At 37.3% G+C, this 20798-nt stretch overlaps 2 protein-coding genes across 6 annotated transcripts in view; one reads left to right on the top strand and one right to left on the bottom strand.

Moving 5' to 3' along the window:
- Positions 1 to 376: 376 nt before the first annotated feature.
- Positions 377 to 20024, top strand: Ttc14 (tetratricopeptide repeat domain 14). Of its 5 annotated transcripts, XM_085835962.1 has the most exons (13): positions 377 to 639; positions 772 to 864; positions 1105 to 1229; positions 1340 to 1539; positions 2965 to 3049; positions 3181 to 3310; positions 3554 to 3709; positions 4104 to 4175; positions 4531 to 4650; positions 4750 to 4872; positions 6916 to 7033; positions 7938 to 8047; positions 8780 to 12682. In XM_085835962.1, the coding sequence occupies exons 1-13, from the start codon at positions 482 to 484 to the stop codon at positions 9684 to 9686; spliced, it is 2397 nt and encodes a 798-aa protein (XP_085692088.1). In that variant the 5' UTR covers positions 377 to 481; the 3' UTR covers positions 9687 to 12682. The 5 variants fall into 5 exon arrangements, 4 of the variants coding, with proteins under 4 accessions (XP_085692088.1, XP_021013150.1, XP_029330956.1 ...); XR_015046783.1 differs by lacking the exon at positions 772 to 864 and adding an exon at positions 17515 to 20024 and having other exon boundaries at positions 7938 to 8895; XM_021157491.3 differs by lacking the exon at positions 772 to 864.
- Ccdc39 (coiled-coil domain 39 molecular ruler complex subunit) overlaps positions 12945 to 20798 on the bottom strand; it is a 38345-nt gene continuing 30491 nt past the window's right edge. The window contains exons 13-20 of the mRNA XM_021157490.3: positions 20024 to 20232; positions 17029 to 17152; positions 16122 to 16281; positions 15635 to 15741; positions 14848 to 14988; positions 14555 to 14731; positions 14392 to 14468; positions 12945 to 13401 (exon numbers count right to left, since the gene is read on the bottom strand). Of these exons, the coding sequence (XP_021013149.1) occupies positions 13248 to 13401; positions 14392 to 14468; positions 14555 to 14731; positions 14848 to 14988; positions 15635 to 15741; positions 16122 to 16281; positions 17029 to 17152; positions 20024 to 20232 (1149 nt within the window). The 3' untranslated portion in view covers positions 12945 to 13247. The remainder of the gene's footprint in view (positions 13402 to 14391; positions 14469 to 14554; positions 14732 to 14847; positions 14989 to 15634; positions 15742 to 16121; positions 16282 to 17028; positions 17153 to 20023; positions 20233 to 20798) is intronic.

Raw genomic sequence — 20798 nt, 5'->3', positions numbered from 1 at the left:
CACAGTGGACACGCCTCCGGCCTCCAAGTCAACTGTAGGTCCTTGTCTGTCTGCCCCACGTCGGTCTACCAGGCAGCTTTCCTGGGACCGCCACCATGAGGCCATACTGAGGGGACGCGGGCGCCGCCCCGGGCAGACAGGACTGAGGAAACTTCCTCCGCGGCCGCCCAGCCACCCTTGCACCGCTGAACTCCGCAGCACCGGGTGAAAAAGAGACCGGAGCTCTGGCCGTTCCGACCTAGGAACCACACAGCCCGACGTACGTGCTAAGCGCAGGCGTCCCCACACGTCACACCTCCAGCCTTACTCCGCCCTCGACGCCAGACCGGCTTCGCGCTTCCTGCGGGTTCCCGTAGTCCCGCCAGGTCTCGCGAGACTGAGGCAGCTCGCCGCCGAGAGCGCTTCCGGGAGGTTAGCGCATCGGGGCAGCTTCTCTCGGCTCGGAGCGCGGGCTCGGACGCCGGAGCCTGGCGGGCTCGCCATGGACCGCGACTTGCTGCGGCAGTCGCTGGGCTGCCACGGCCCGGCCCTGCTGTCGCTGCTGCGGAGTGAACAGCAGGACAACCCGCACTTCCGGAGCTTGCTGGGCACGGCGGCCGAGCCAGCCCGCGGCGCGGCGCCTCCTCCGGGAGCCGGCAGGTATAGGGGCCGTGACCCGGGCCAGGGCGCGGGGCGGACAGGAGGGACCGAGCCCCGGGGTGTGTGACCAGGCACTGGCTCCGGGGTGAATGGCAGGAGCCGCCGCCAAAGCTTCCCTGCTCCCGTTTCCAGAGAGAACGGGCTTAAAACTTCTTCCGGAACTCAGTGGGTAAAGTCACTTGCCATCGAGCGGCCTGACCTGACCGATTCCCAGGCTTCGCAAGGGTAGGCGAGAACCAATCCCAGCGTTGTCCTATGATCCCCCAGTTGCACACGGTGGCACATGGACGCCACATAACAGCACTGAATAAATACATATTGAAAAGCTAAAATAAATAAAACTTCCCCTGGAGACACTAAGCAGGGTTGGGTGATGAAAACTGCCGTACACGAGTTTGGATGTATGAGAGTTTGGATCAGTGAAAAAATATATATGTACATGTATATAATCACCTTTCTTTTAAGGAAAGAGAAGAGAGTTGACAACATTGAAATACAAAAATTCATCTCTAAAAAAGCGGATCTGCTTTTTGCTCTGTCTTGGAAATCAGATGCATCTACACCCTCTGAAGTGCATGACGACAATGACAGTAAGTTTAATCTGGAAAGCTTTTCAAGATTTTTTGGTTAGTTTAAAGCATTATATCAAAGGAGAAGGAAGTCAGAATGATCGTGGTGATTTGGTTTTATTTTATTCCAGATCTTTATGCGGTCATGCCACCCTTAGAGCAGTTCATGGAGATGCCAAGCATGGACCGGAGAGAGCTCTTCTTCCGAGATATTGAACGTGGTGATATAGTGATTGGAAGAATTAGCTCTATTCGGGAGTTTGGTTTTTTCATGGTGTTGATCTGTTTAGGAAGTGGCATCGTGAGAGATATATCTCACTTAGAAATCACAGTAAGTCACTCTACACTCATCCCATGCAAAAATTATGTGCTTATCCAAGTCTGTTTACATTTACCTGGTAGGATACTGGGGGGGGGGGGGTTTAAAGATAAGCTGGAAAAAAAAAGAACAGTAGTTGTTCTTACTAAAAGCCTTAGAGAGCTGGACATTAACAGTGCATGCCTTTAACCCTAGTTCTCAGGAGGCGGAGGTGGACTGAACTTTTAGTTCAAGGCCTGCCTGATCTCTATAGTGAAACCCTATCTAAAAAACAGGTACTAGAGTGTTATGTTTCCTCCATTTTGGGTGTTTCAAGGTTTGGAGAACTCTGGTTGCAGGTCAGTCTCCTTTTTTACATCATAGTCATCCTTTTTTACAGAATCCATTGGTATTCTGAACAGATATCTTGTGGTTAAACATATGCTTAATAATTGCTCATTAGATGCTCATAAATAAGTAATTTAGCAAGTCCTTCCTATCATATTAAACATACAACATTCTCTCACTGTAATAAGGTGCTTGCCTCACACTAACACTGTTGATGTCGGCTCTCTGTCTCACCATGTGAAGAGAAGACATAGACAACAGGAGGGTGCACACCTCATTTAAAGTGCTAATAGCTTTTGTGTCTTGGTTTTGGGGGGGAGGGTTGTTTGGTTTGGGTTTTTTGGGTTTTTTTTTTTTTGTTTTTTTTTTTTTTGGTTTTTTGAGACAGGGTTTCTCTGTGTAGCCCTGGCTGTCCTGGAACTCACTCTGTAGACCAGGCTGTCCTGGAACTCAGAAATCCGCCTGCCTCTGCCTCCCGACTGCTGGGATCAAAGGTGTGCACCACCACTGTATCTTGGTTCTTAAAACTAGAAAACAAGTTTTATTGTGGTTGAACATAAATTATATCAAAAAAAAATCTTAAATTTAAGTCACTGACATGTCTGTTAACAGTTGTTTGAAGCCATCAAAAAGAATGAAAGTATGCTGGATGACCTGAAAGACAAACATCACACGTTCACATTGTGTATAGTGAAAAAGACAGTAGACTAGTGTGGCCAGAGTCAGAAAAGGGGGAGAGGACTGAAGGAAGGTAGATAACTGCCCTCACAGACAGCTGGATTACAATGAGGTGTTCTGGAGCACAGGAGGGTGGCTGGACTATGACCGGAAAAGAATCTGAAGACTAAACCCAAAGAAATGCTATCTGTCTATTACTAATTATACCAATAGGATAATTGTATATGTGTATTGATTTGCTACCCGGTAAGCACTATATAATTGTACCCTGTAAATATGTATAATTATGGATTCTTAAAAAGGAAATCGTGTTAGACTTAGATTTGTCAATGTTAATGTGCAGTATTACCATTCATAATGAATAACTAAGATACGAGATACTGTTCTTGCCAGAGTCAAATGTGTGGTGTTTTCAAATACTTCTCCTTGCAGGCTCTTTGTCCCTTAAGAGATGTGCCTTCTCACAGTAACCATGGAGATCCTTTATCATATTACCAAACTGGTGACATAATTCGAGGTGATCAGCTTCAACATACTAATTAAAATTTTCAAATTAATGTTGAAAATGTAGTTTAATAGACGTAGGGTTTGAAAAGTTTATTTTTGTTTTCACTTTTTTATTGTTTGTTCCTTTTTTCTTCTTCAAAGCTGGAATCAAGGATATTGACAGATATCATGAAAAGCTTGCAGTATCTCTGTATAGCTCATCTCTTCCTCCACACATGGCTGGCATTAAACTAGGTGTGATCACTTCTGAAGAGCTTCCTTTGTACTACAGGTATTTATCCTTTATCTATTTCTAACAAATTAGAACTATAATTGCATTTTATAACCTGTAAATTGCTTTAGGCTTGGTAGACGGAGTTATAGCATAATAGTGCCTGGCTTTTGTGTACAAAAGTGGCATTAGTGTTTAACCCTCCTAGAGTCACATTTCTAGTAAAGTCAGGTGTGCTCCTTACTGTTTGTGTTTCTCATTTTTTTTCTTTTTTTTCTTTTTTTTTTTTTTTTTTTTACAAAGGAGGAGTGTTGAACTAAATAGTAATTCTTTGGAGTCCTATGAAAATATCATGCAGAGTTCTCTGGGATTTGTTAATCCAGGAGTAGTTGAATTCCTTCTAGAGAAACTAGGAATAGATGAATCTCATCCACCGTCTTTAATGAGAGGCCTACAAAGGTAAAAATAGATCTGCATTCTCTTAGCTGATAAAGGTGGTGAGGGGTGTGGATTAGCTCAGAAGCTATATATCTGAAGGACATGTTGACCATAGCAATAGGAATATACTGAAGGTTGAGTGAAGTGAACCTATCTCCTCCTGGTCTGGATGCTAAGCAATGATAGGAATATGCCATTTGACCCAAGTAGAGAAGGAAACAGAAAACTTCATGTATATGCTTAAAAATACTATTTAACAGTAATATTCACATTTGACAATTTAAAAGGACTTGGCTGTATAGATGTAATATGAATTTCCTGCTTGAAATTCACCATTTCACTGTTGTATCTACCAGAGACAGAATGAAGTGTACTTCTAAAGTATTTACATTTTTGACTCTCATTTTCTTTATAGCAAAAATTTCTCTGAAGATGATTTTGCTTCAGCATTAAGAAAGAAGCAGTCAGCATCTTGGGCTTTAAAATGGTATGGAGATTGTTCTGTTTAACAATGGCAGTTATCTAGTATGTAACTTAGACACGAATTCTCTCAACATCATTAAGACTAGAATGTGTTTACAAGTGAATGAACATTTTTGACATTCATAAAGGTCTTACATTAGAATCTTAGTAGACAAATTTTGTTCAGAATTGTTTTCCAGAAAGAACTAGTGTCTTAATGTTTGAATATCTGTAAAAGCAGAGGTGCTTTTTAAACATTGAGAGTAATTTAAAAACTAAATATTTGTCCAATTTAAATGCTTCTTAATTTAGTAATGATTTATACTAACATTTTATTTAGATAGTAAAATATTTGTGATGTTTCACAAATGTGTTTTCAGTGTGAAGATTGGAGTCGATTATTTTAAGGTGGGGCGACATGTGGATGCTATGAACGAATACAATAAAGCTCTGGAAATAGACAAACAGAATGTGGAGGCTCTGGTAGCTCGAGGAGCATTGTAAGTGAATTGTGAACTTTAAGGAGATGTTTTGAAGAATGAAAAACGTGTAAATGAGTCACAAGATTAAATTTTCCTACTTTTGTTTAATATCTCTAGATATGCAACAAAAGGAAGTCTAAACAAAGCAATAGAAGATTTTGAGCTTGCATTAGAAAACTGCCCAACTCATAGAAATGCAAGGAAATATCTCTGCCAGACACTTGTAGGAAGGGGAGGGCAGTAAGTATGGGCTTTCATTCATAGTAAACGTCTGATATGCAGCTAGTTCTGTGATACCCTGAGGCCTTGGTACAAAAGTAGCTTCTTTCCGTATGCAATTTCAGAGCACTCTTTCAGTTTTGGGTGGCAGGGTTTTGTCCCTTATTTTGGCTTATTACTGAACTCGCACACATGTGTGCACATGTATGTCTGTGTCTTTGTGACTGGAGATGCTTTAGTGTCTCAGGATTAATTGCTCAGGATGTATATTTTTGTTATATAGAAATTAGATAAAGTGCAGTAGAATAAGTTACATGTTCTGTTTCAGAGTATATATCAGAAGGTTTTACTCTAGTAAAGCATTTAATTTTTAAATCATTTTACTGTAATGTATATAATCTAAATATGAATTGAGTGATTTCTAGTAAATTATGATTTAAGATTCTGCTGGTATATTCAGTTTATAGCTCTATTCTGTCTGGTAAATCCCACAAATTCAGATTAAATGTTGGAGTTAAACATATTTACAGTGTTGTTGCTCTAGTTGGCAGCATGAAAGTGGGAGAGTGGAGCCTAAAAAAGAGGTGGGCTAAAGTCTCGTACAGTAGCCAACTTTATTCAGAGCATCGGACTGTTCCGAGGCTATCCTGAGAGGGTCATATGAGTTCAGGCCATATACAATCACAAGGGCAGCCTGAGCTTGGTGACATTTTTGAACAAGCACTGTGTAAGCACAGTGTGTGATGTGAAGCAAACCCACTCCTGGGGAGGGGCATGAAAGCCATGTTAGGTAGAAACAGAGGCTACAAAACTCTTTATTTACTTGCAGTTTTTTACAAGCTCTCAGCAATCTCACGAGTTGTCATTCATGGACCATGTTCTGACATGCAGGAATCTGTTTTAATAACTAAAAGCCACTTGTGACAGTAACATCATTATGCTGTTTCTCTTTCCTTTTTGCAATACTGGGAATGGAACCCAGATTCCAACCCAATTGCTATCTCAAACATGCCAGGCAAATGCTCTACAAATGAGCTACATCCCTAGTCCTCGCTCTACTATTATTGAAGAAAGATTGATCTCTTCTGTGTTGTAGATCTTCCTGGCCATTCTTGCTTGGATGAGCATTATACCTAAGCATTTGTGGGATGAAAATGCCCACAAATTACTAATTAATGAAATTTTAATTAGTGACTGGAGCAGCTTTTTGATTGTTAGCAAGTAAATAACTAGTACCACTGACTGAAATGAGGTCGTCTTATTGCTGGTGTATTGGTATCTTTGAGAGATACCAATAAGAGAATGCTACATTAACCAGTTATCTAACCACAAGTATTGGTAATGAATTTATTTGTCCCTTGGCTCCCTACATCCAGTCTACGAACACAAAAGTAATCCCATTTGTTTTGCAGTAGTAATTTTTTCCTTCTGTTAACTAGAAGTACTTGGTAAAGTCCTTTGATTGCCCTACACCCAAACTTCCTTTCTCTTCGTAGCCCTGGCTTGCCTGGAACTTATTATTTAGACCACATTACCTAAAATCATAGTAACTTTCTCTTCCTTTGCCTCCCAAGTGCTGGGATAGTAGATGTATGCCACCACACCCACCCAAACATTGTAATTTTGATTTTTCAGAGGTTAGACTTATAGATTGTATGATAAGAGTGATTGTAAGTTATAACACAACTATGTGTATATGTGTTTTAATATTTCCAAAGAATTTTAATAGATTTACAGTGGAAATTTTTCCATAGAAAACTTAACAAGCTACCTTTAAAGAGCAACTTTATGTAATTCTTATAATGACAAATATCATACTAAATTTTCAGACAGCAGATTATATGTATTTTCCTTTATTTCCTAGGAAGAATACCAGTACTATTTAGGTACTAGTAATGGATTTTCATTTAAGTGGGCTTTTTACTAAGTAAATGTGAATAGGTAACTAGAAAATAATTTGCTAAGCATTACTTGCCTCTAATAAGTTCTGTCAAACGTCTGATGATTTCTCTTATGTGTTTGGTTATATTTGTTTTTACAAAATGCTTAATCTTCCTAACTAAGGTTAGAAGAAGAAGAAAAGTTTTTAAATGCTGAAAGTTACTATAAGAAAGCTCTGACTTTGGATGAGACTTTTAAAGATGCAGAGGATGCTTTGCAGAAACTTCATAAATATATGCAGGTGATTCTTTATTTCCTCTTTGAAATTTGGTGGTATTTAAAATTAAATATCATTTTCTTTTAGGGAAAAACTAGGAAACCTAGGTGAAGTATTATGAAAATGAATAGCTTGTCCTAATTAGGTTTGCATAGCATTATAGTACCACTGCTTTTTTATTTATTCAGAAGTAAAAAAATAGCCACGTAAGAAAATGCCTATGCCTAAAGTCAGTATGCGATGTTGATTGTTCTCCTTTGTGGAGAGCTTACCTGATGGTTATAAGATTGAGACTTGCTGGTGTAATTGAGCTAGTTATGCAGACCTTTGTAGACGTTGTTTCCTTGTCCTTTCCTGTAATACTGATGATGATGTTTTCTCGTGCATTTTCTTCTGAATTGGACCATTGCTGCTGTGTCTGTGACATCTGGTGCTGCTCATCCCCATCCACAAACTGGAAAATGATTTCTTATGTAATCATGCATCCAACTGGGCTGTGCTATTTTTAAAATGGTTTGTATTTGAACATGGTGATTTTCCCCTCAATTAACCTCTGTGGAATGTCCTTACTTAAATTTTATTTGTAAAAATTGTGTCCTGTTTACATTTTACAATTTTTAAAAAATAATTTTCATCTTTTTTGAAATCTTACTTGCATTCTGGGTCACTGGTACTACTGCAATGGCTTCCCTGTTTTTCTTGGGATACCAACTGCAATATGGTCCTCAATATTGTTCTGGTCATTCAAATGATTCATGCCAATTTTTTAATTTGGAAAAATATAACTTGTTTAATTCTGGCTATCTGGTGATTCGGTTATCCTAAACTGGGTTTCTGGTTGGGGGGTGGTTTTTAAATACTGGTTTTTGCATATTCTGCTATTTTTATTTTTAACGTGTGGTTTTTTCCGATATCTGGGTTCTAAAAGAAATCTTTGGAATTAAGAGAAAAACAAGCTGAAAAGGAAGAAAAGCAGAAAACAAAGAAAATAGAAACAAGTGCAGAAAAGTTGCGTAAGCTCTTAAAAGAGGAGAAAAGGTAAACTATAATATTCACTATTTTTTTTAAAACTTAAAAGCAACAGAGTTGAACCCAAAGTGCCATATGGAGGTAAAGTAAGTAAAAAAAAAAGTATCCCAAGTGATAATTCTTAGCAAGTATAGTTCCACATGTTAGGAAATAAGCAAAGTAAAATCTAAGGCTACAATTCTTTTTTAAAATTATATTAAAGTACAGAATAAGTTATTTTTACTTTCTGGAAGATGGGCGTTTAGAAGAGGACCTATGGTTCTTAGATACTGGTGGCTTTGCTCTATGCTTAGTGTTAGCTGTGGAATGTGTAGAGGGCATAGGATCCTTTGTGTCAACATCCTACAGTGCACAAGACAGTCTACTCTTAACTTCACTAAAGAACTGTTTGGCCCCAAAATGTTCATAATGCTGAAGGGGAACATGAAGAATCTAGGGATGGGTAGTTAGAAAACTCAGGCTGCTGCTTAACATGTTCAGGTAGGCATAAACAATGCCAGAAAGGCTACTGCATCTTTCACAAGTACTGCATCTGCTTATAATGACACCTTTCTTCATAGGTGTTCTCAAAAACCATGCTTCATAGTAAAACTTGATGAAGTAATTGAGACTGTTATTATGTCTGAATGATAGCTTATTTACAAAATCTTCAAGTGATACAAAGTAGGGTAAAAACTTGAGGAATACTTGACTAGTGTTTTTATACTTCACATGTCTGATGAGCCAACTAATTTTTTTAAGGCTAAAGAAGAAAAGAAGAAAATCATCATCTTCCTCTTCAAGTGTTTCTTCTGCTGATGAAGCCGTTTCTTCCTCCTCATCTTCTTCCTCTTCTAGCCATAAACGGCATAAGAAAAGTAAGAGGAACCGTTCAGAGTCTTCTCGCAGTTCAAAGAGGCACTGGTCTAGGACATCTTCAGGCCACACAGATCAAAGTAGGAAAGATGATTGCTACCCAGTTCCAACTAATACCTCAGCATCTTTCCTTAATCAAAAGCAAGAAGTGGAGAAACTGCTGGAAAAGCAGGATAGGTTACAGTGTCCAAATGCACAGGTAAAAGAGAAAGAGAGGGGCCTTCTCACATCTTCAGGTGAAGTACCAGATGATTTGGGAGGTAGGTCAGATTTTTACAATAGCTATAAAACCCAGGCAGGTAGTAGCAAAACCGAAAAGCCATATAAATCAGAAAGACATTTCTCCAGGAGAAATTCCTCAGATTCCTTCTCTAGAAATTCAGAGGACAAGATGAAAGCATCTAGTTACCGAAGATTTGAAAAGGACACAGAGGGAAGAAAAGATCACTCTAGGAGGTGGGAGCCAAGTTCTGTGAAGTACTCTACTTCACCAGCAAGTTCAGACTACTCTTGGAAATCACTTGAAAAACAAAAAAAATATACATACTCTGGATCTCGGGATGTCAGTAAACATGAGCAAAGATACCAGTTAAATACAAACCAGGGAGAGCGTGCGTATGAAAAGGAGGACAGTTGTGGGGAGGGTAATAGAACCGAGGCTCCAGAAGAGATGCTGAATAGCAAAGAGCAGCCAGACAGCAGAGTTAAGAAAAATTTACCTCAAAATTTACTCAATATATTTAATCAGATAGCTGAATTTGAGAAAGAAAAAGGGAATAAGCCAAAAAAATGATCTGCTGAGGAAATTTTAATTTCCAGAAGTTTGAGGGTTCTTTAGCCCTAACAAATAGTTCTAAGTCTAAACTTATTTGTAACAGATGACAAAAGGCTGTTTTGTTTTTATTATCAACTTTGTCAGTGTTGTGGGTATATGTGGATACAACTTTTAACTAACAGTTCAGATTTTTTCACCTAAAGATATTTTCTGAGTACTTTGTTTCTTCACTATAATGTGGTTTGTGAGACTCCTTCCTTGGGTCCATCTTATTTCACTGTTAGAGAAAAATATGTTTGCATTGAACAGTTGAATTGTTTTATCAAAAGAAACTTTATTCTGTTTTTTGTTATAAGCCCTTAGCCTTTGGGGGTGGGTTAGAATATATGGTTGAATATTTCTTTGATATTATTTTCAATCATTTGTTTTCAGTATTAAAGTTTTTGCACCATTTCATTTTTAAGTGATAAATTATGACTTCGTGTCTAAGGCTTGATGCAGAGGGTTTATGAGCGCTTGTTTTCTTCCCGGCTTAACAAAATACCTTAAGATAAGACTCTGAAAGTTGCTTAATCAGAGCCTGTTTTAGTTCTCCAATATTATTCTTATTTAATGGTTGTCGTCATAAAATCCTTAATTTTAAACATTGACCTAACCCTTTGAGAATTTTGTATCAAACTAGATGAGAATAGAAAATAACTATTAGGAAAAAATAGCAGCAGAGAATCACCCTATAAATCTGGTTTCTGACTACTGTCTCAGTGCAAATGCTTGGAAAGTCAGTAGACATGTTTCTGAGTAGCAGAGGGGGATTTGCAGCTTTAGATTTCTTATCTGTCACTTTCCTCTATTGATGCCCCTCACTGAATGCTAGTGGATAACCAACCCAGAGTAAATCCCAGGCCTCGGAGGGGGCTCAGTAGGTAAAAGTACCAGCCATGCCTGAGAACCTGACTTCAATCCCAAGAGCCCATGGTGTAGGGAGAGAACCAGCTCCCAAAGCTTGTCTTCCAACAGACACACACACAGTACCATGTGTGGACAGCTAAGGAAGAAATTATATTCAACTTTCAAAGAACCTCTCTGAATTACTAGAAATTGAATAGTAGACTCTTGGCAGTATTAGTAAGTATCATAGCTATTACATTTCTGATGCTCTTAAATTAGGATTCTAGCAATAAGCTTTTAATCTCTTACTGGTCATTGGATGGGATCCACCCTCAAACATGCATGAGGGAATGGCAGAAATAAAAGAGACTCGTTGCATGTATGTTTCTACCAGTAAAATACTAAAGCTTTAATACTGATAACATAGTATTTGTACCTAATTACAGTGATGGAAAACTACTGTAAAATATGTTATTTTACAGTACAATACAGAAAAGAAACCTTGATTAAGAACAATAAATAATGGCAGCAGAAATTTCATAATTACTTCAACATTAGTTTTTTACACCAAGGAAATCATCATTACGATGATAATGATGATGATGTGGGCTGGGGCAAGGATGATGAGCATATGTGCCACATATGTGCTTTGGGGGACAACTTGAAGGAATTTTCCCACCTTACGGGTCCCAGGAATGAATCTTCGCTCATTTGCTTGACAGCAAGTACCTCTCTCCACTGTGCCATTTTGCTAGCCCAGCACCACGGAACTCTTAAGAGTACTCTATGTTTCACTAGTTCCAGACTTACTCCTACATAGCTAGGGTGTGCTGTTGTCAAAGGGTGAAAATCACCTCTCTGCACACCCCTTGATCTTTGAGAGTCCCTACTACACCTTATAATCTTACACATACCATGTTACTTAACCCTTAGGATAGTGCCTTGTAGGGTAGGCTATCAGACTTTGAAGATTACATCTTTCCTAGTAGGACATTCGAAGTTAAGCAGACTACACTAAGCATCCAGTTCCATGGAATATTTGAGGAGTCGTCACAGAAAAAATTATTGAGAATTTAAATTGATTCTCAGTTCTGTCTTCATTAGTTTCTTTACATTAATATGTCCATAGTTTGCATGTTCCCTGGACAGCTTTGTCTTAATTTCCATGAGTAGAACTGTGACTTCTGGATGTTAAGGTACTCCAGATCTGAAAACAGAGGGTTCATCCTTTGTCCTCCCATTTAACATTATTATATGCAGTTAGTATAGTGGTTAGATGTAAACTTGGATGCTGGCCATTCCAGAGTAGGATCTAGTAGTGATTCCACAGGGAGAAGGTAACTACTTACTATGCAGTTAACCCTGTTTTAGTGCCACTGTATTTTGCTTATGTGTTACTTTAATAAACCTGTGATAGTTAATTATCTCTAGATTATGAAAAGAAAAGGCTTAGAAAAGTAATCTACCTAGGAACAAAACCTCTGCCTTTGTAGAACACAAAGTTTAATGTTTTAAGTTCTAAGTAACTTACAAACTAAAACATAACTGAGAATCACAACATTGATAAACAAAATGATGATTAATCAGTTTTAGATCTTAAACATGTTGTGCATTTAATTTACGCAGTGTTTGAACCAAAAAGTGCCCAGAGTTTTCTTAGCCTTTTTACTTATTAGACTTAACTGTATTTCTAAATTTAAAATGATCATTAGTAGAAACAGATTTCCTACCACTGCTGCTTTTCCAGAAGTAACTGAGTAGTGGTTCTAAGACAATCACTGCTGTAATGACGATTTTCCCAAAGGTTTAAAGGAGATGCTGATTTATATACCTGAATGGTAATGTATTTGAAATCTAGCTTAATAGTATTATTTCATACGCTAGACCAAAAAGTTCAAAGTGCTGGAAATAAAGTATTAGCTGGAATAAACAATTTTAAATACACTATGCAATATCTACCTCCAGTGTAAATTTAATATGTTCAGTTCTTTCATGGTCAGAGAAGAAACATTCTTAACAGCATAAGTTTCACTTTATTTGTGCACATATAGAGACAAATGTATATGTACATATACATAAACAGTGTCTTTCTTACTAAACTTTTTCTTGAGGGAGTGGGGATGATGCTGTCTTTTGGTTACAGATTATAACCAGTACAAACAAACAAAAAATGGCCTTTCCCAAGTTCCTGCCTCATGCTAACCCCCTTAAAAAAAAATCTGAATACAGTTGTTCGCTTTTTTTTATTTTAAAAGGTAATTTTGTGATCTAGAGTAAATGAAAACTTCCTTATTGAGAGATAGAATAAATCTTTAGAAGTGTATTAGTGAAAGAATCTTATAAATGTGTTACTTCATAAAACATCTAACACTGTAGACATGTTCTAGTAAAAAAAAAAAAAACTGCTTATTTCCCTCTGCTTTGTCACATGTGGCTTGGCTAAGGTTCTGCAGTTTTCCTTCTCTATAAATAAAACAGTAGGAAAAAAACAAACACTAAACTCCCTTTGTTCTTTTCTCAGACGGCTCTTATAGCAACTGTGCAGAACTTTTGTCTGCTCTGTACTTCTGGTACTATTTTAGTAAGCCTGCATCATTAATAAATGAAACCCCAGAAAAAGAGAGACTTAACTATTAATAAGATTTTCATTTGTGTTCTAAATGTATAAAAAGATTTTTTTTAAAAGCATGTTTACTTGCTGAGCTTTTTTTCTTTAGGAATGTTGGAATTACTGCCACTACTAGCTGACCTAGAACTGTCACTTGTTGCTGGAGAAGGCTCTGGAAATCTGAGCTGTATCACTTTAGCTGTGGGGGGAGACTGGGGAGTTACATCCTCGAGCGACCTGGAACAAGAAAGGATTTTCTGTAAACCCAATGCGAAATATACTTCAAAAAGACCTTTCTATTGGCAAAAAGAATTATTTTTTTTAATTCCATAAGTAACTAGGAAAGCTACTAGCGTTAATAAAATTTAAAAATATGACCAATTCTTTCAAAAACAGAAGTGTGCATAGTTGTTAATTGTTTCTGTGAGAAAAATATATTTTCAAGTGTAATCAGTTTCATATAATTGGAAGCAATAGTTTGTAAGGTAGAAACAAAAGAATGAGTGGGTGCTTGATAGAGTGATCAAAATGATAGTTTAAAGACATGCTGAAAAGGAGAGGGGTTGGCAGGAAAGATGGTGAGATTGTTTGGAAAATAGCCATTTGCTTCTGAAATGATAAGTTTTATTAAAAATACAGAAAATTTTAACATATAATAAACATTGAGTAGTTTGATATATTTATGTAGAAAAGAGGATTTTAGTTTTTAAGCTTAAAACGCTGTCTTTGGGCATCTCTTTTTTTTTTTTTTTAACTGTGAAACAGTTACACAGACTAATAAAAACTAGTACATAACTCTAAACTGTAGAAGATTAGAAGTCTAAAAATCGGGTTTATTAATAATAAACCTGTCAACAAAGACATAATGTCCATGACTTAGTCCTCCTCCTGGTACATTTTGGTTTGCATTAAGCTAAGTAAGATACGGTAAATAAACATCTATAATTAGAAAATTCATTGTCTGTGCATCTCACTTACTCTTTACAGTTTAAAAAGATTTAAATTTTTCCAGTTAAGAGTTCACCCAAAGTGTTTGTTCTGTCACCCCAATTCTCACCCAACCTTGTTCCCTAAAATAACTTGCTAGTTACAGTAAATGTGTCATAATAGAAATATTGGCAGCTGCAGGCGGCTTGCTATAGTGTGTGTCCGTGTAGTGAGGTTGCTAAAGGTGAGTGTCGTGGGTGGCAGCAGCATCTGTGAAGGTAAGGACCCGCTTCCCCTTACCTGATTGATGAAAGTGAAGAAGACTGGGAAGAAGATCTTGAGCTCGGGCCTTTTGCTGTAGGTAGTTCTAACCCATTCTGAAAGAATATTTCAGTCATTAGTCCTACACAGTTTAGAAGAAAGTTAATTAGATACACAGACTTACTATATTATACTCTGTTACCTGCTCAAAATATGTTTTAAAGATGGCATGAATTTCTGCATTTTCCATGGCGTTAACTAACATTTGGTCAATGTCCTTGTGAAACTGTATGAGCTCACGAAGCTGAATGTCCTGTTCTTCTAGAGTTTCATTATCTGTTTGTTTCAAAATACGGATTTCTCTTCTGAGTCTTCCACACTGTTAATAAATAAGTGAGGTATTACATAAACCTACTTTGCATGAGGTAAGGAAAGCGGGGTCTGAGTCCGTTTGGACTGTGAGGATTGGGGTCAGCTTTGAGAGCTTGCCAGCACCTGCTTAGTTATTCGCTGTAATTTCGGCTTCTGCTCCTCAGTCTCCTTACGAAGTTGAAATGCCAGTGTTTGTTTCTCTGTTAATTTCTCTTTGGCATTGTTTGCTAAGTGTCCTATAACTTCAAAAGTATTTTCCATGCTCTGTAGAAAATAAAGTGTCAACATACTCATGGTCAGAATTAAAAGAAAAAGAAGACTTATTGCTTGCCATTTGCCAGCTGTTCCCTCAATTTGAATTTTTTGTCTTCTTATTTATGTGCTCTATTTACTGTATTAGTGGATAAGGAATACAGTGGTCCTGTGAATTAGTTTTGAATATCACTCTCCTGGGAACTTTACAAACAGTACTTGATATTATCCATTTTTCAAAGACTAATAGTTTGTGTTGAGTTGGTTCACTTAGCTAGGCCCTACGTACCAAAGCACATCCCTCTGCCTTTCACTGGTTTGCTTTAGTGGCTACTTTCACTAGATTCTTTGTTTTAAACTTTGTGTTTAAAAATTGAATGTGCTCTTTGAGGAGTTCCGTGAGGTCGCTAAGTGATGGTGAGTGGAGGAGTCGTGATTGCCTGGCTGTGGCTGATAACTAATCCAGTTGTTGCCTCGCAGCCATGGAATTGTAACTGATTGATTGACTTGATAGTTTTCCTTGCTTGTTTTTCTTCTTTAACTGAGGTTTGTGTTTCTCACAGCCTTCTCTAAAGATGCTTTTTGTACAAGATTAAGTAGTGATAGTGGTGGTTGACCTTTATTTAGGGCTTATTACTAAAAAGTCTGTAGAAGCCACCTGGATATCTTCTTGAAGTTCTCTGATCTGCCTCTGCTTGCATCTGTATCTCTCATCTGCAACTCTTTTTTGTTCTTCTAGTTGAATTTTTAATGCATACTCCTCACCTACAAAAGAATTTTAATTTCCAATATAATACATGCAAAGCTTCCTTAAAGTAATAACAAGTAAACCTCTGACTTTCTAAATGAAAGGTTACATATCTTAGATCCCCATGAAAAACACAGTATAGACATGTAGTAGCCATTTCTTAGTATATAGCACCAGTATATTTTCCAGATTCAAAATGAAATCCCTAAAGAGATATACCATAATCAAAATAATGTAAATAACACTTCATACTTATTAAAACAAAGAGGGAGGAACATAATATGATTTCTTTTTTTAGGCTCAATCATAGCACACTTTTATTCTCCAAGAATCATAATGTTCCTCCTCTACATTTATTTAACTAGTCATCATATTTGTTGTAATGGCTGCTACATACTTGACGGAGTCACTTTTTTGAAAGATTGCTTATAATTGCTGTTGCAGCTGTTCAGTACTTGCAAGGTGTTTTGCAAAGCATAGATTTCCTTTTCAGCTTTGTTGATCTTAGCATCCAAGCTATCACCTTCCCTTTGAAGTTCTTCTTTCTCTTGAGCAGCCTATAAGATACAGAATAGCTAAAGTAATTTATCATAAGGGATATTGCCTAAAACAGCATAAGTGATTCACAGCAATCCCTGCTTACCTTAGGGCCTTCACAGACTTGCCAGACAGTTACTTCCCACATGACCAAACAAATTCTTAGGCTTTAAAATACAGCATGTATATAGAATATAAAACCATGGTGGAAGTGTAGCCAACATAAAACACCAGGAGGAAAGGGCGGGTTATACTTTTATTGGACAGTATCACTCAAATTTGGTCAGAACAAGGCTGTTGGCTTATAAAGACTTAGTTTCTTGGAAATGAAATATGAAGAATGCTAGCTAGTTCTTTGGTATGTTATTCCAGTTTTGCTTTTAAGCAGAATCAGACACTAAAGGTGAAACATGGCAAACATGTTCAACATGTAGGCCAAAGGCTATTGCAGGACCAACACCAGGAGCTACTGTGGCCATTAAAGAGATGTGCTGAGGTCCTAACATCTAGGAATGTGACCACATTCAGAAGTTAGGCCTTTGCAGATGTCAAGATGTGGCCCTCAGTGCATCTTTATTAAAAAAAAAAAAGACAATACTGTTTTCCACTTCTAGCAATGGATAATTTCTGTTAAAAGCTAGACTTAGTTACAGAGAAATAACTTGGTTTGCATATTTGAGATGTGAAGTGTGAATAAATATTTTAATATATATTGAATGAATAAATATATATCATACAATCATAGATTTATAGCAGGTAGATGTTACCTTTATTACATAATAGGACTGTGTTTTCTCCTCTTCTCCTTCAGGAGGCAGCATGACAACAGTAAGAATTTCATATCTATTCTTAAGCTTATCAATTTTACTTAGCCGCTCATGAAATTCAGAACTAATATAAGAAGAAATTAAAAATTAGTATTGTTCATTGGGAGGAGAGGCCCTTGGTCTTGCTAAGATCATAATGCCCCAGTACAGGGGAATGCCAGAACCAGGAAGCAAGAATGGGTGGGTTGGGGAGCAGGGCGCAGGGGGATGGGGGGGGGGGGTATAAGGGAGTTTCGGGATAGCATTTGAATTGTAAATGAAGAGAATATCTAATAAAAAAATTGTTTAAAAAATTAGTATTGTTTTTATTGAAGACCTTTGGACTCTTATTACTGTACTCAAGCAGGTTAAAGTGCTCTCCTGTTTTAATGATCCTGTGTATAGATCTCAGAGTTTACCCTGCTTAAACAAGCTAACTTGTCATAGTTCACAGATTCTAACAGAAGACATGAGAGGCTGTTATAACAGAGATGAAGGATGTTTCCATTTGTGACACAGAAGAAGATACAAGCTTCCTGTCTGCATGGCTTGCTCCACATCGCACGAGAGCAGCAAGGGGCTCAGGTAGATAATTCACCAACAGTAGATTTATGTTACAATAAACTCTATAAATATTTTCAAGTGGGAAATAAGCAGACACACCTAACTTTCACTCTAGAGGGAACTATGACCTCTGCCTTGCTATTGAAAGAGTACAGTGGGAGTTAGAACATCTCTTTACAAGGCATTAAACAAATTCATGGAGGATTTACAAGCATTTGGTGTCAGAGTCTTAAATGTTACTTTCTCCTTTTGTTTCAGTAAACTTTCATGAGCTATTTTCAGGAGTTACAATATAGTGATGGTAACATCTGCATGCCAGAACAGAAATGGACTCACTTCTTGCTAAAACCTTATGAAAGTAAACCACTTGATCATTTCAAAAAGAAGTCTTCAACCTATTGTCTGTCTTCTAGAAAACTCTGGTAGTAAAAGACATTTAGAACTGGAAGTTGGCGTTTTAGAATTTTTTTACTGTATTTGATCAGAATGTATTCAGTCTTAAGTGATCATAACTTACACGTTCAGCAGCTAAAGGTGGAAGACTAAGCAGAAGAAATTCATCTTTTCACCTTTCTAAACGAGAAGCCAGGTATGGTGGCAGACACCTTTAATCCTGTTTCTTGGGAAGCTGATGGAGGACTTTTGAGGCCAAGGACAGTCTGAGCTACATATCAATACCCAGTCTCAAAAACAAATAATAAAATACAATTTTTAAAAGGAAGAAGTGGGAAAGACAGGAAATACGCTTTGGGAACAAGAAAAAAAGCTTTTCATGAGTTCATGAAAAAGTGGAAGGCAGGGTTCAACAACAAAAATAGATGTACTCGTGGAACATTACTGCAGCACCAAATGCTGCTTTCTGCTAAGAAGATAGACATTTTTAAAACAAGTCAATTGAACATTCCCTATCAAAAAAATAATCCCCCAGTGGTTTCATTAATGAGGTTTTTGAAAATTATAAAGAAAAAATTAATCTTTTGCAAACTTAATTAGAATAGAGAAAGCTAAGAAATACAGATCATTTTATGAGGACATACACAATGAAAACCTGGTGATGGGAGCAAGGGGAACCAAGAATCATTTGCATACAGGTTAAAAGATGTAAGATACTATCAAAATCAAAAATAACTCTAAAAATATAAGGTTGGCTTAAGTTTGATAAACTGGTCAATGTAATTACAATAACAGCATTGAAAATACATGATGTCAATAAATGCAGAAAAAAATATATAAAAAGTTTCCAGTTTTAAAAAATTGAAGCAAATTTTCAGCAAAACAAAAACAGGTGTGCCTTTTCTTTTAATATGGTGAAGGGTACCTCAGAACAAGGCTGAGGCATGTAGTTCATCTTGTCCAGCGTACATGAAGCCCTTGTTTTAATCCGCAGCACCACAAAAGGTAAACAGTTAATAAGGCTGCAAAAATCCCTTGTAGTTAATTTAAAAAAAAAAAAAAAACAAGGAAACCCCCCCTTTGAGATCAGGCAAGAGACAAAGGTATCTGTAATTCCTGTTAATATTGAACTAGAGAGTCAGTATAATGTAAATACAGCCAAGAAAAAAACTTACAGGGTGGAGAGAAGCAAAACGTATTCAAAAATTATACAAGTGGAGTGCCAGAAAAATTAAAGTCTACATGCATATATGTTAAAACTACAACTCCAATGAGAATGTGCGGTACTTAGAAATTAACTATGATATTCCTATATGCCAATGACCAATCAAAAATTACATCCTTTAAAAGGAATTAACATTAACCAAAGAACGTGGCTTGGATAATCTCATAAGTGATACTAAAACATTCTGCAAGCAAGTTGCTTCAGTAAGCTTAACTATTAGAGCTAGATAAGGGAACACCTTACTGGACCTTTTTTTGTCTTTATTTAAGATCACAAAATATCAATTTCAAGGACCAGGATTTGGCGAAGTGCTTGTCTTCCAAGCATAAGGACCCAAGTTTGACCCCAGAGTCCATATAAAAACACCAGGTACAGTAGCTGGAACCTATAATCCCAGCAATGTAGATGTATCCCTGGGACTCTGGCCAGCCAGCTCAGCCTCAGCTCTCAGCTATGAAAGACCCTGTTTCATGGGATAACATTCCTGATAATGACACCTAAGAGTGTCCTGTGGCATACACATGCACCTCATATACATACACATGAATACACATGGACTAAAAAAGTGAAGTAGATTACAATCTTGTATAGGGATATGTCTCATGGATACAGGATTAGCCAAACAGAAGCAACTAGACTTCTCTAACCTCTCTCTTATTCTAATGAGTCAGAGAAAGATGAGCATGAGGGTGGTGTCAGGAAACAGGGAGCTCTCCTCACACCACCCCAACACTTTTGCAAAGTGATTTAGCAGAGGAAACAAAAGATAATTACCTCATAGTTTGTCGCTGCTGTTCAACACATCTGATCTGTGAGGTAAGCATGGCTTTGTGCACCTTAATTTCTTCAGCTCTTTCTTCCATGTCTTTGCCCAGCTGCTGTTTCCTTTTCTCTAGAGAAAGGACTTCCTCTGCCTTGCTGTAAAGCAATTCTCGAGCACGTTTAACTTGAAGCTTTAAAAGATTGTCCTCAATCATCATATCCTACCAACATAATAAAATTTTCATGTATTGAGATAATTATTTCTATACAACAATCCTAGTATTTTTCTATTGCAACAAAAGTCAAACATGAAAACACATTTTTTCAGTTAGACCACTATGTGACATCTGCTAGGATAAAAGTTAAGAGTGGGGAGCTACGGCTGATCCAAATCATCTTTAATAATTCAAATTAAGTTCAAGCTTTACTAGTATGTACAATTACCCAGACAAAATAGCTGTCACAAAGTACCGTAGACATACATCTCTAGTATAAAACCATCTTGTCATGTGTAGAGTATTGCATGGAAATCATTAATCAGTTGACTTTGAAAGGAAACAACATAGAAGAAACAGCCTGGAGTATAAAGTTAGCCGCTTCCCAAGCACAGCTTTTGGGTAGCAAGAGATGAGATCCCTACATCTTACATCACAGAAAGGTACCTAATGCAACAGACAAAATCAGTACAACCAACAGAAAGAGCAATTACCCCTTGTCTGATTTTAGCACAAGTTTATAAACATAAACAGTATAGAGTAAATGCCTTTTTTTTTTTTTTTTTTTTTTT

The sequence above is a fragment of the Mus caroli genome, unplaced genomic scaffold (genome assembly GCF_978045245.1).
Source record: "Mus caroli unplaced genomic scaffold, Mus_caroli_1 scaffold_3, whole genome shotgun sequence".
NCBI classification, from domain to species: Eukaryota; Metazoa; Chordata; class Mammalia; order Rodentia; family Muridae; genus Mus; species Mus caroli.
Note: the sequence above shows the minus strand (reverse complement) of the source record. Positions and strands in the feature narration are given on the sequence as shown.

Coding starts and splice junctions, on each gene's coding strand:
- Ttc14 (XM_085835962.1), top strand. CDS start 482: ATGGACCGCGACTTGCTGCGGCAGTCGCTGGGCTGCCACGGCCCGGCC. Junction 4,651..4,749: donor CTGGTAGCTCGAGGAGCATT/GTAAGTGAATTG, acceptor TAATATCTCTAG/ATATGCAACAAAAGGAAGTC. Junction 8,048..8,779: donor CTCTTAAAAGAGGAGAAAAG/GTAAACTATAAT, acceptor AATTTTTTTAAG/GCTAAAGAAGAAAAGAAGAA.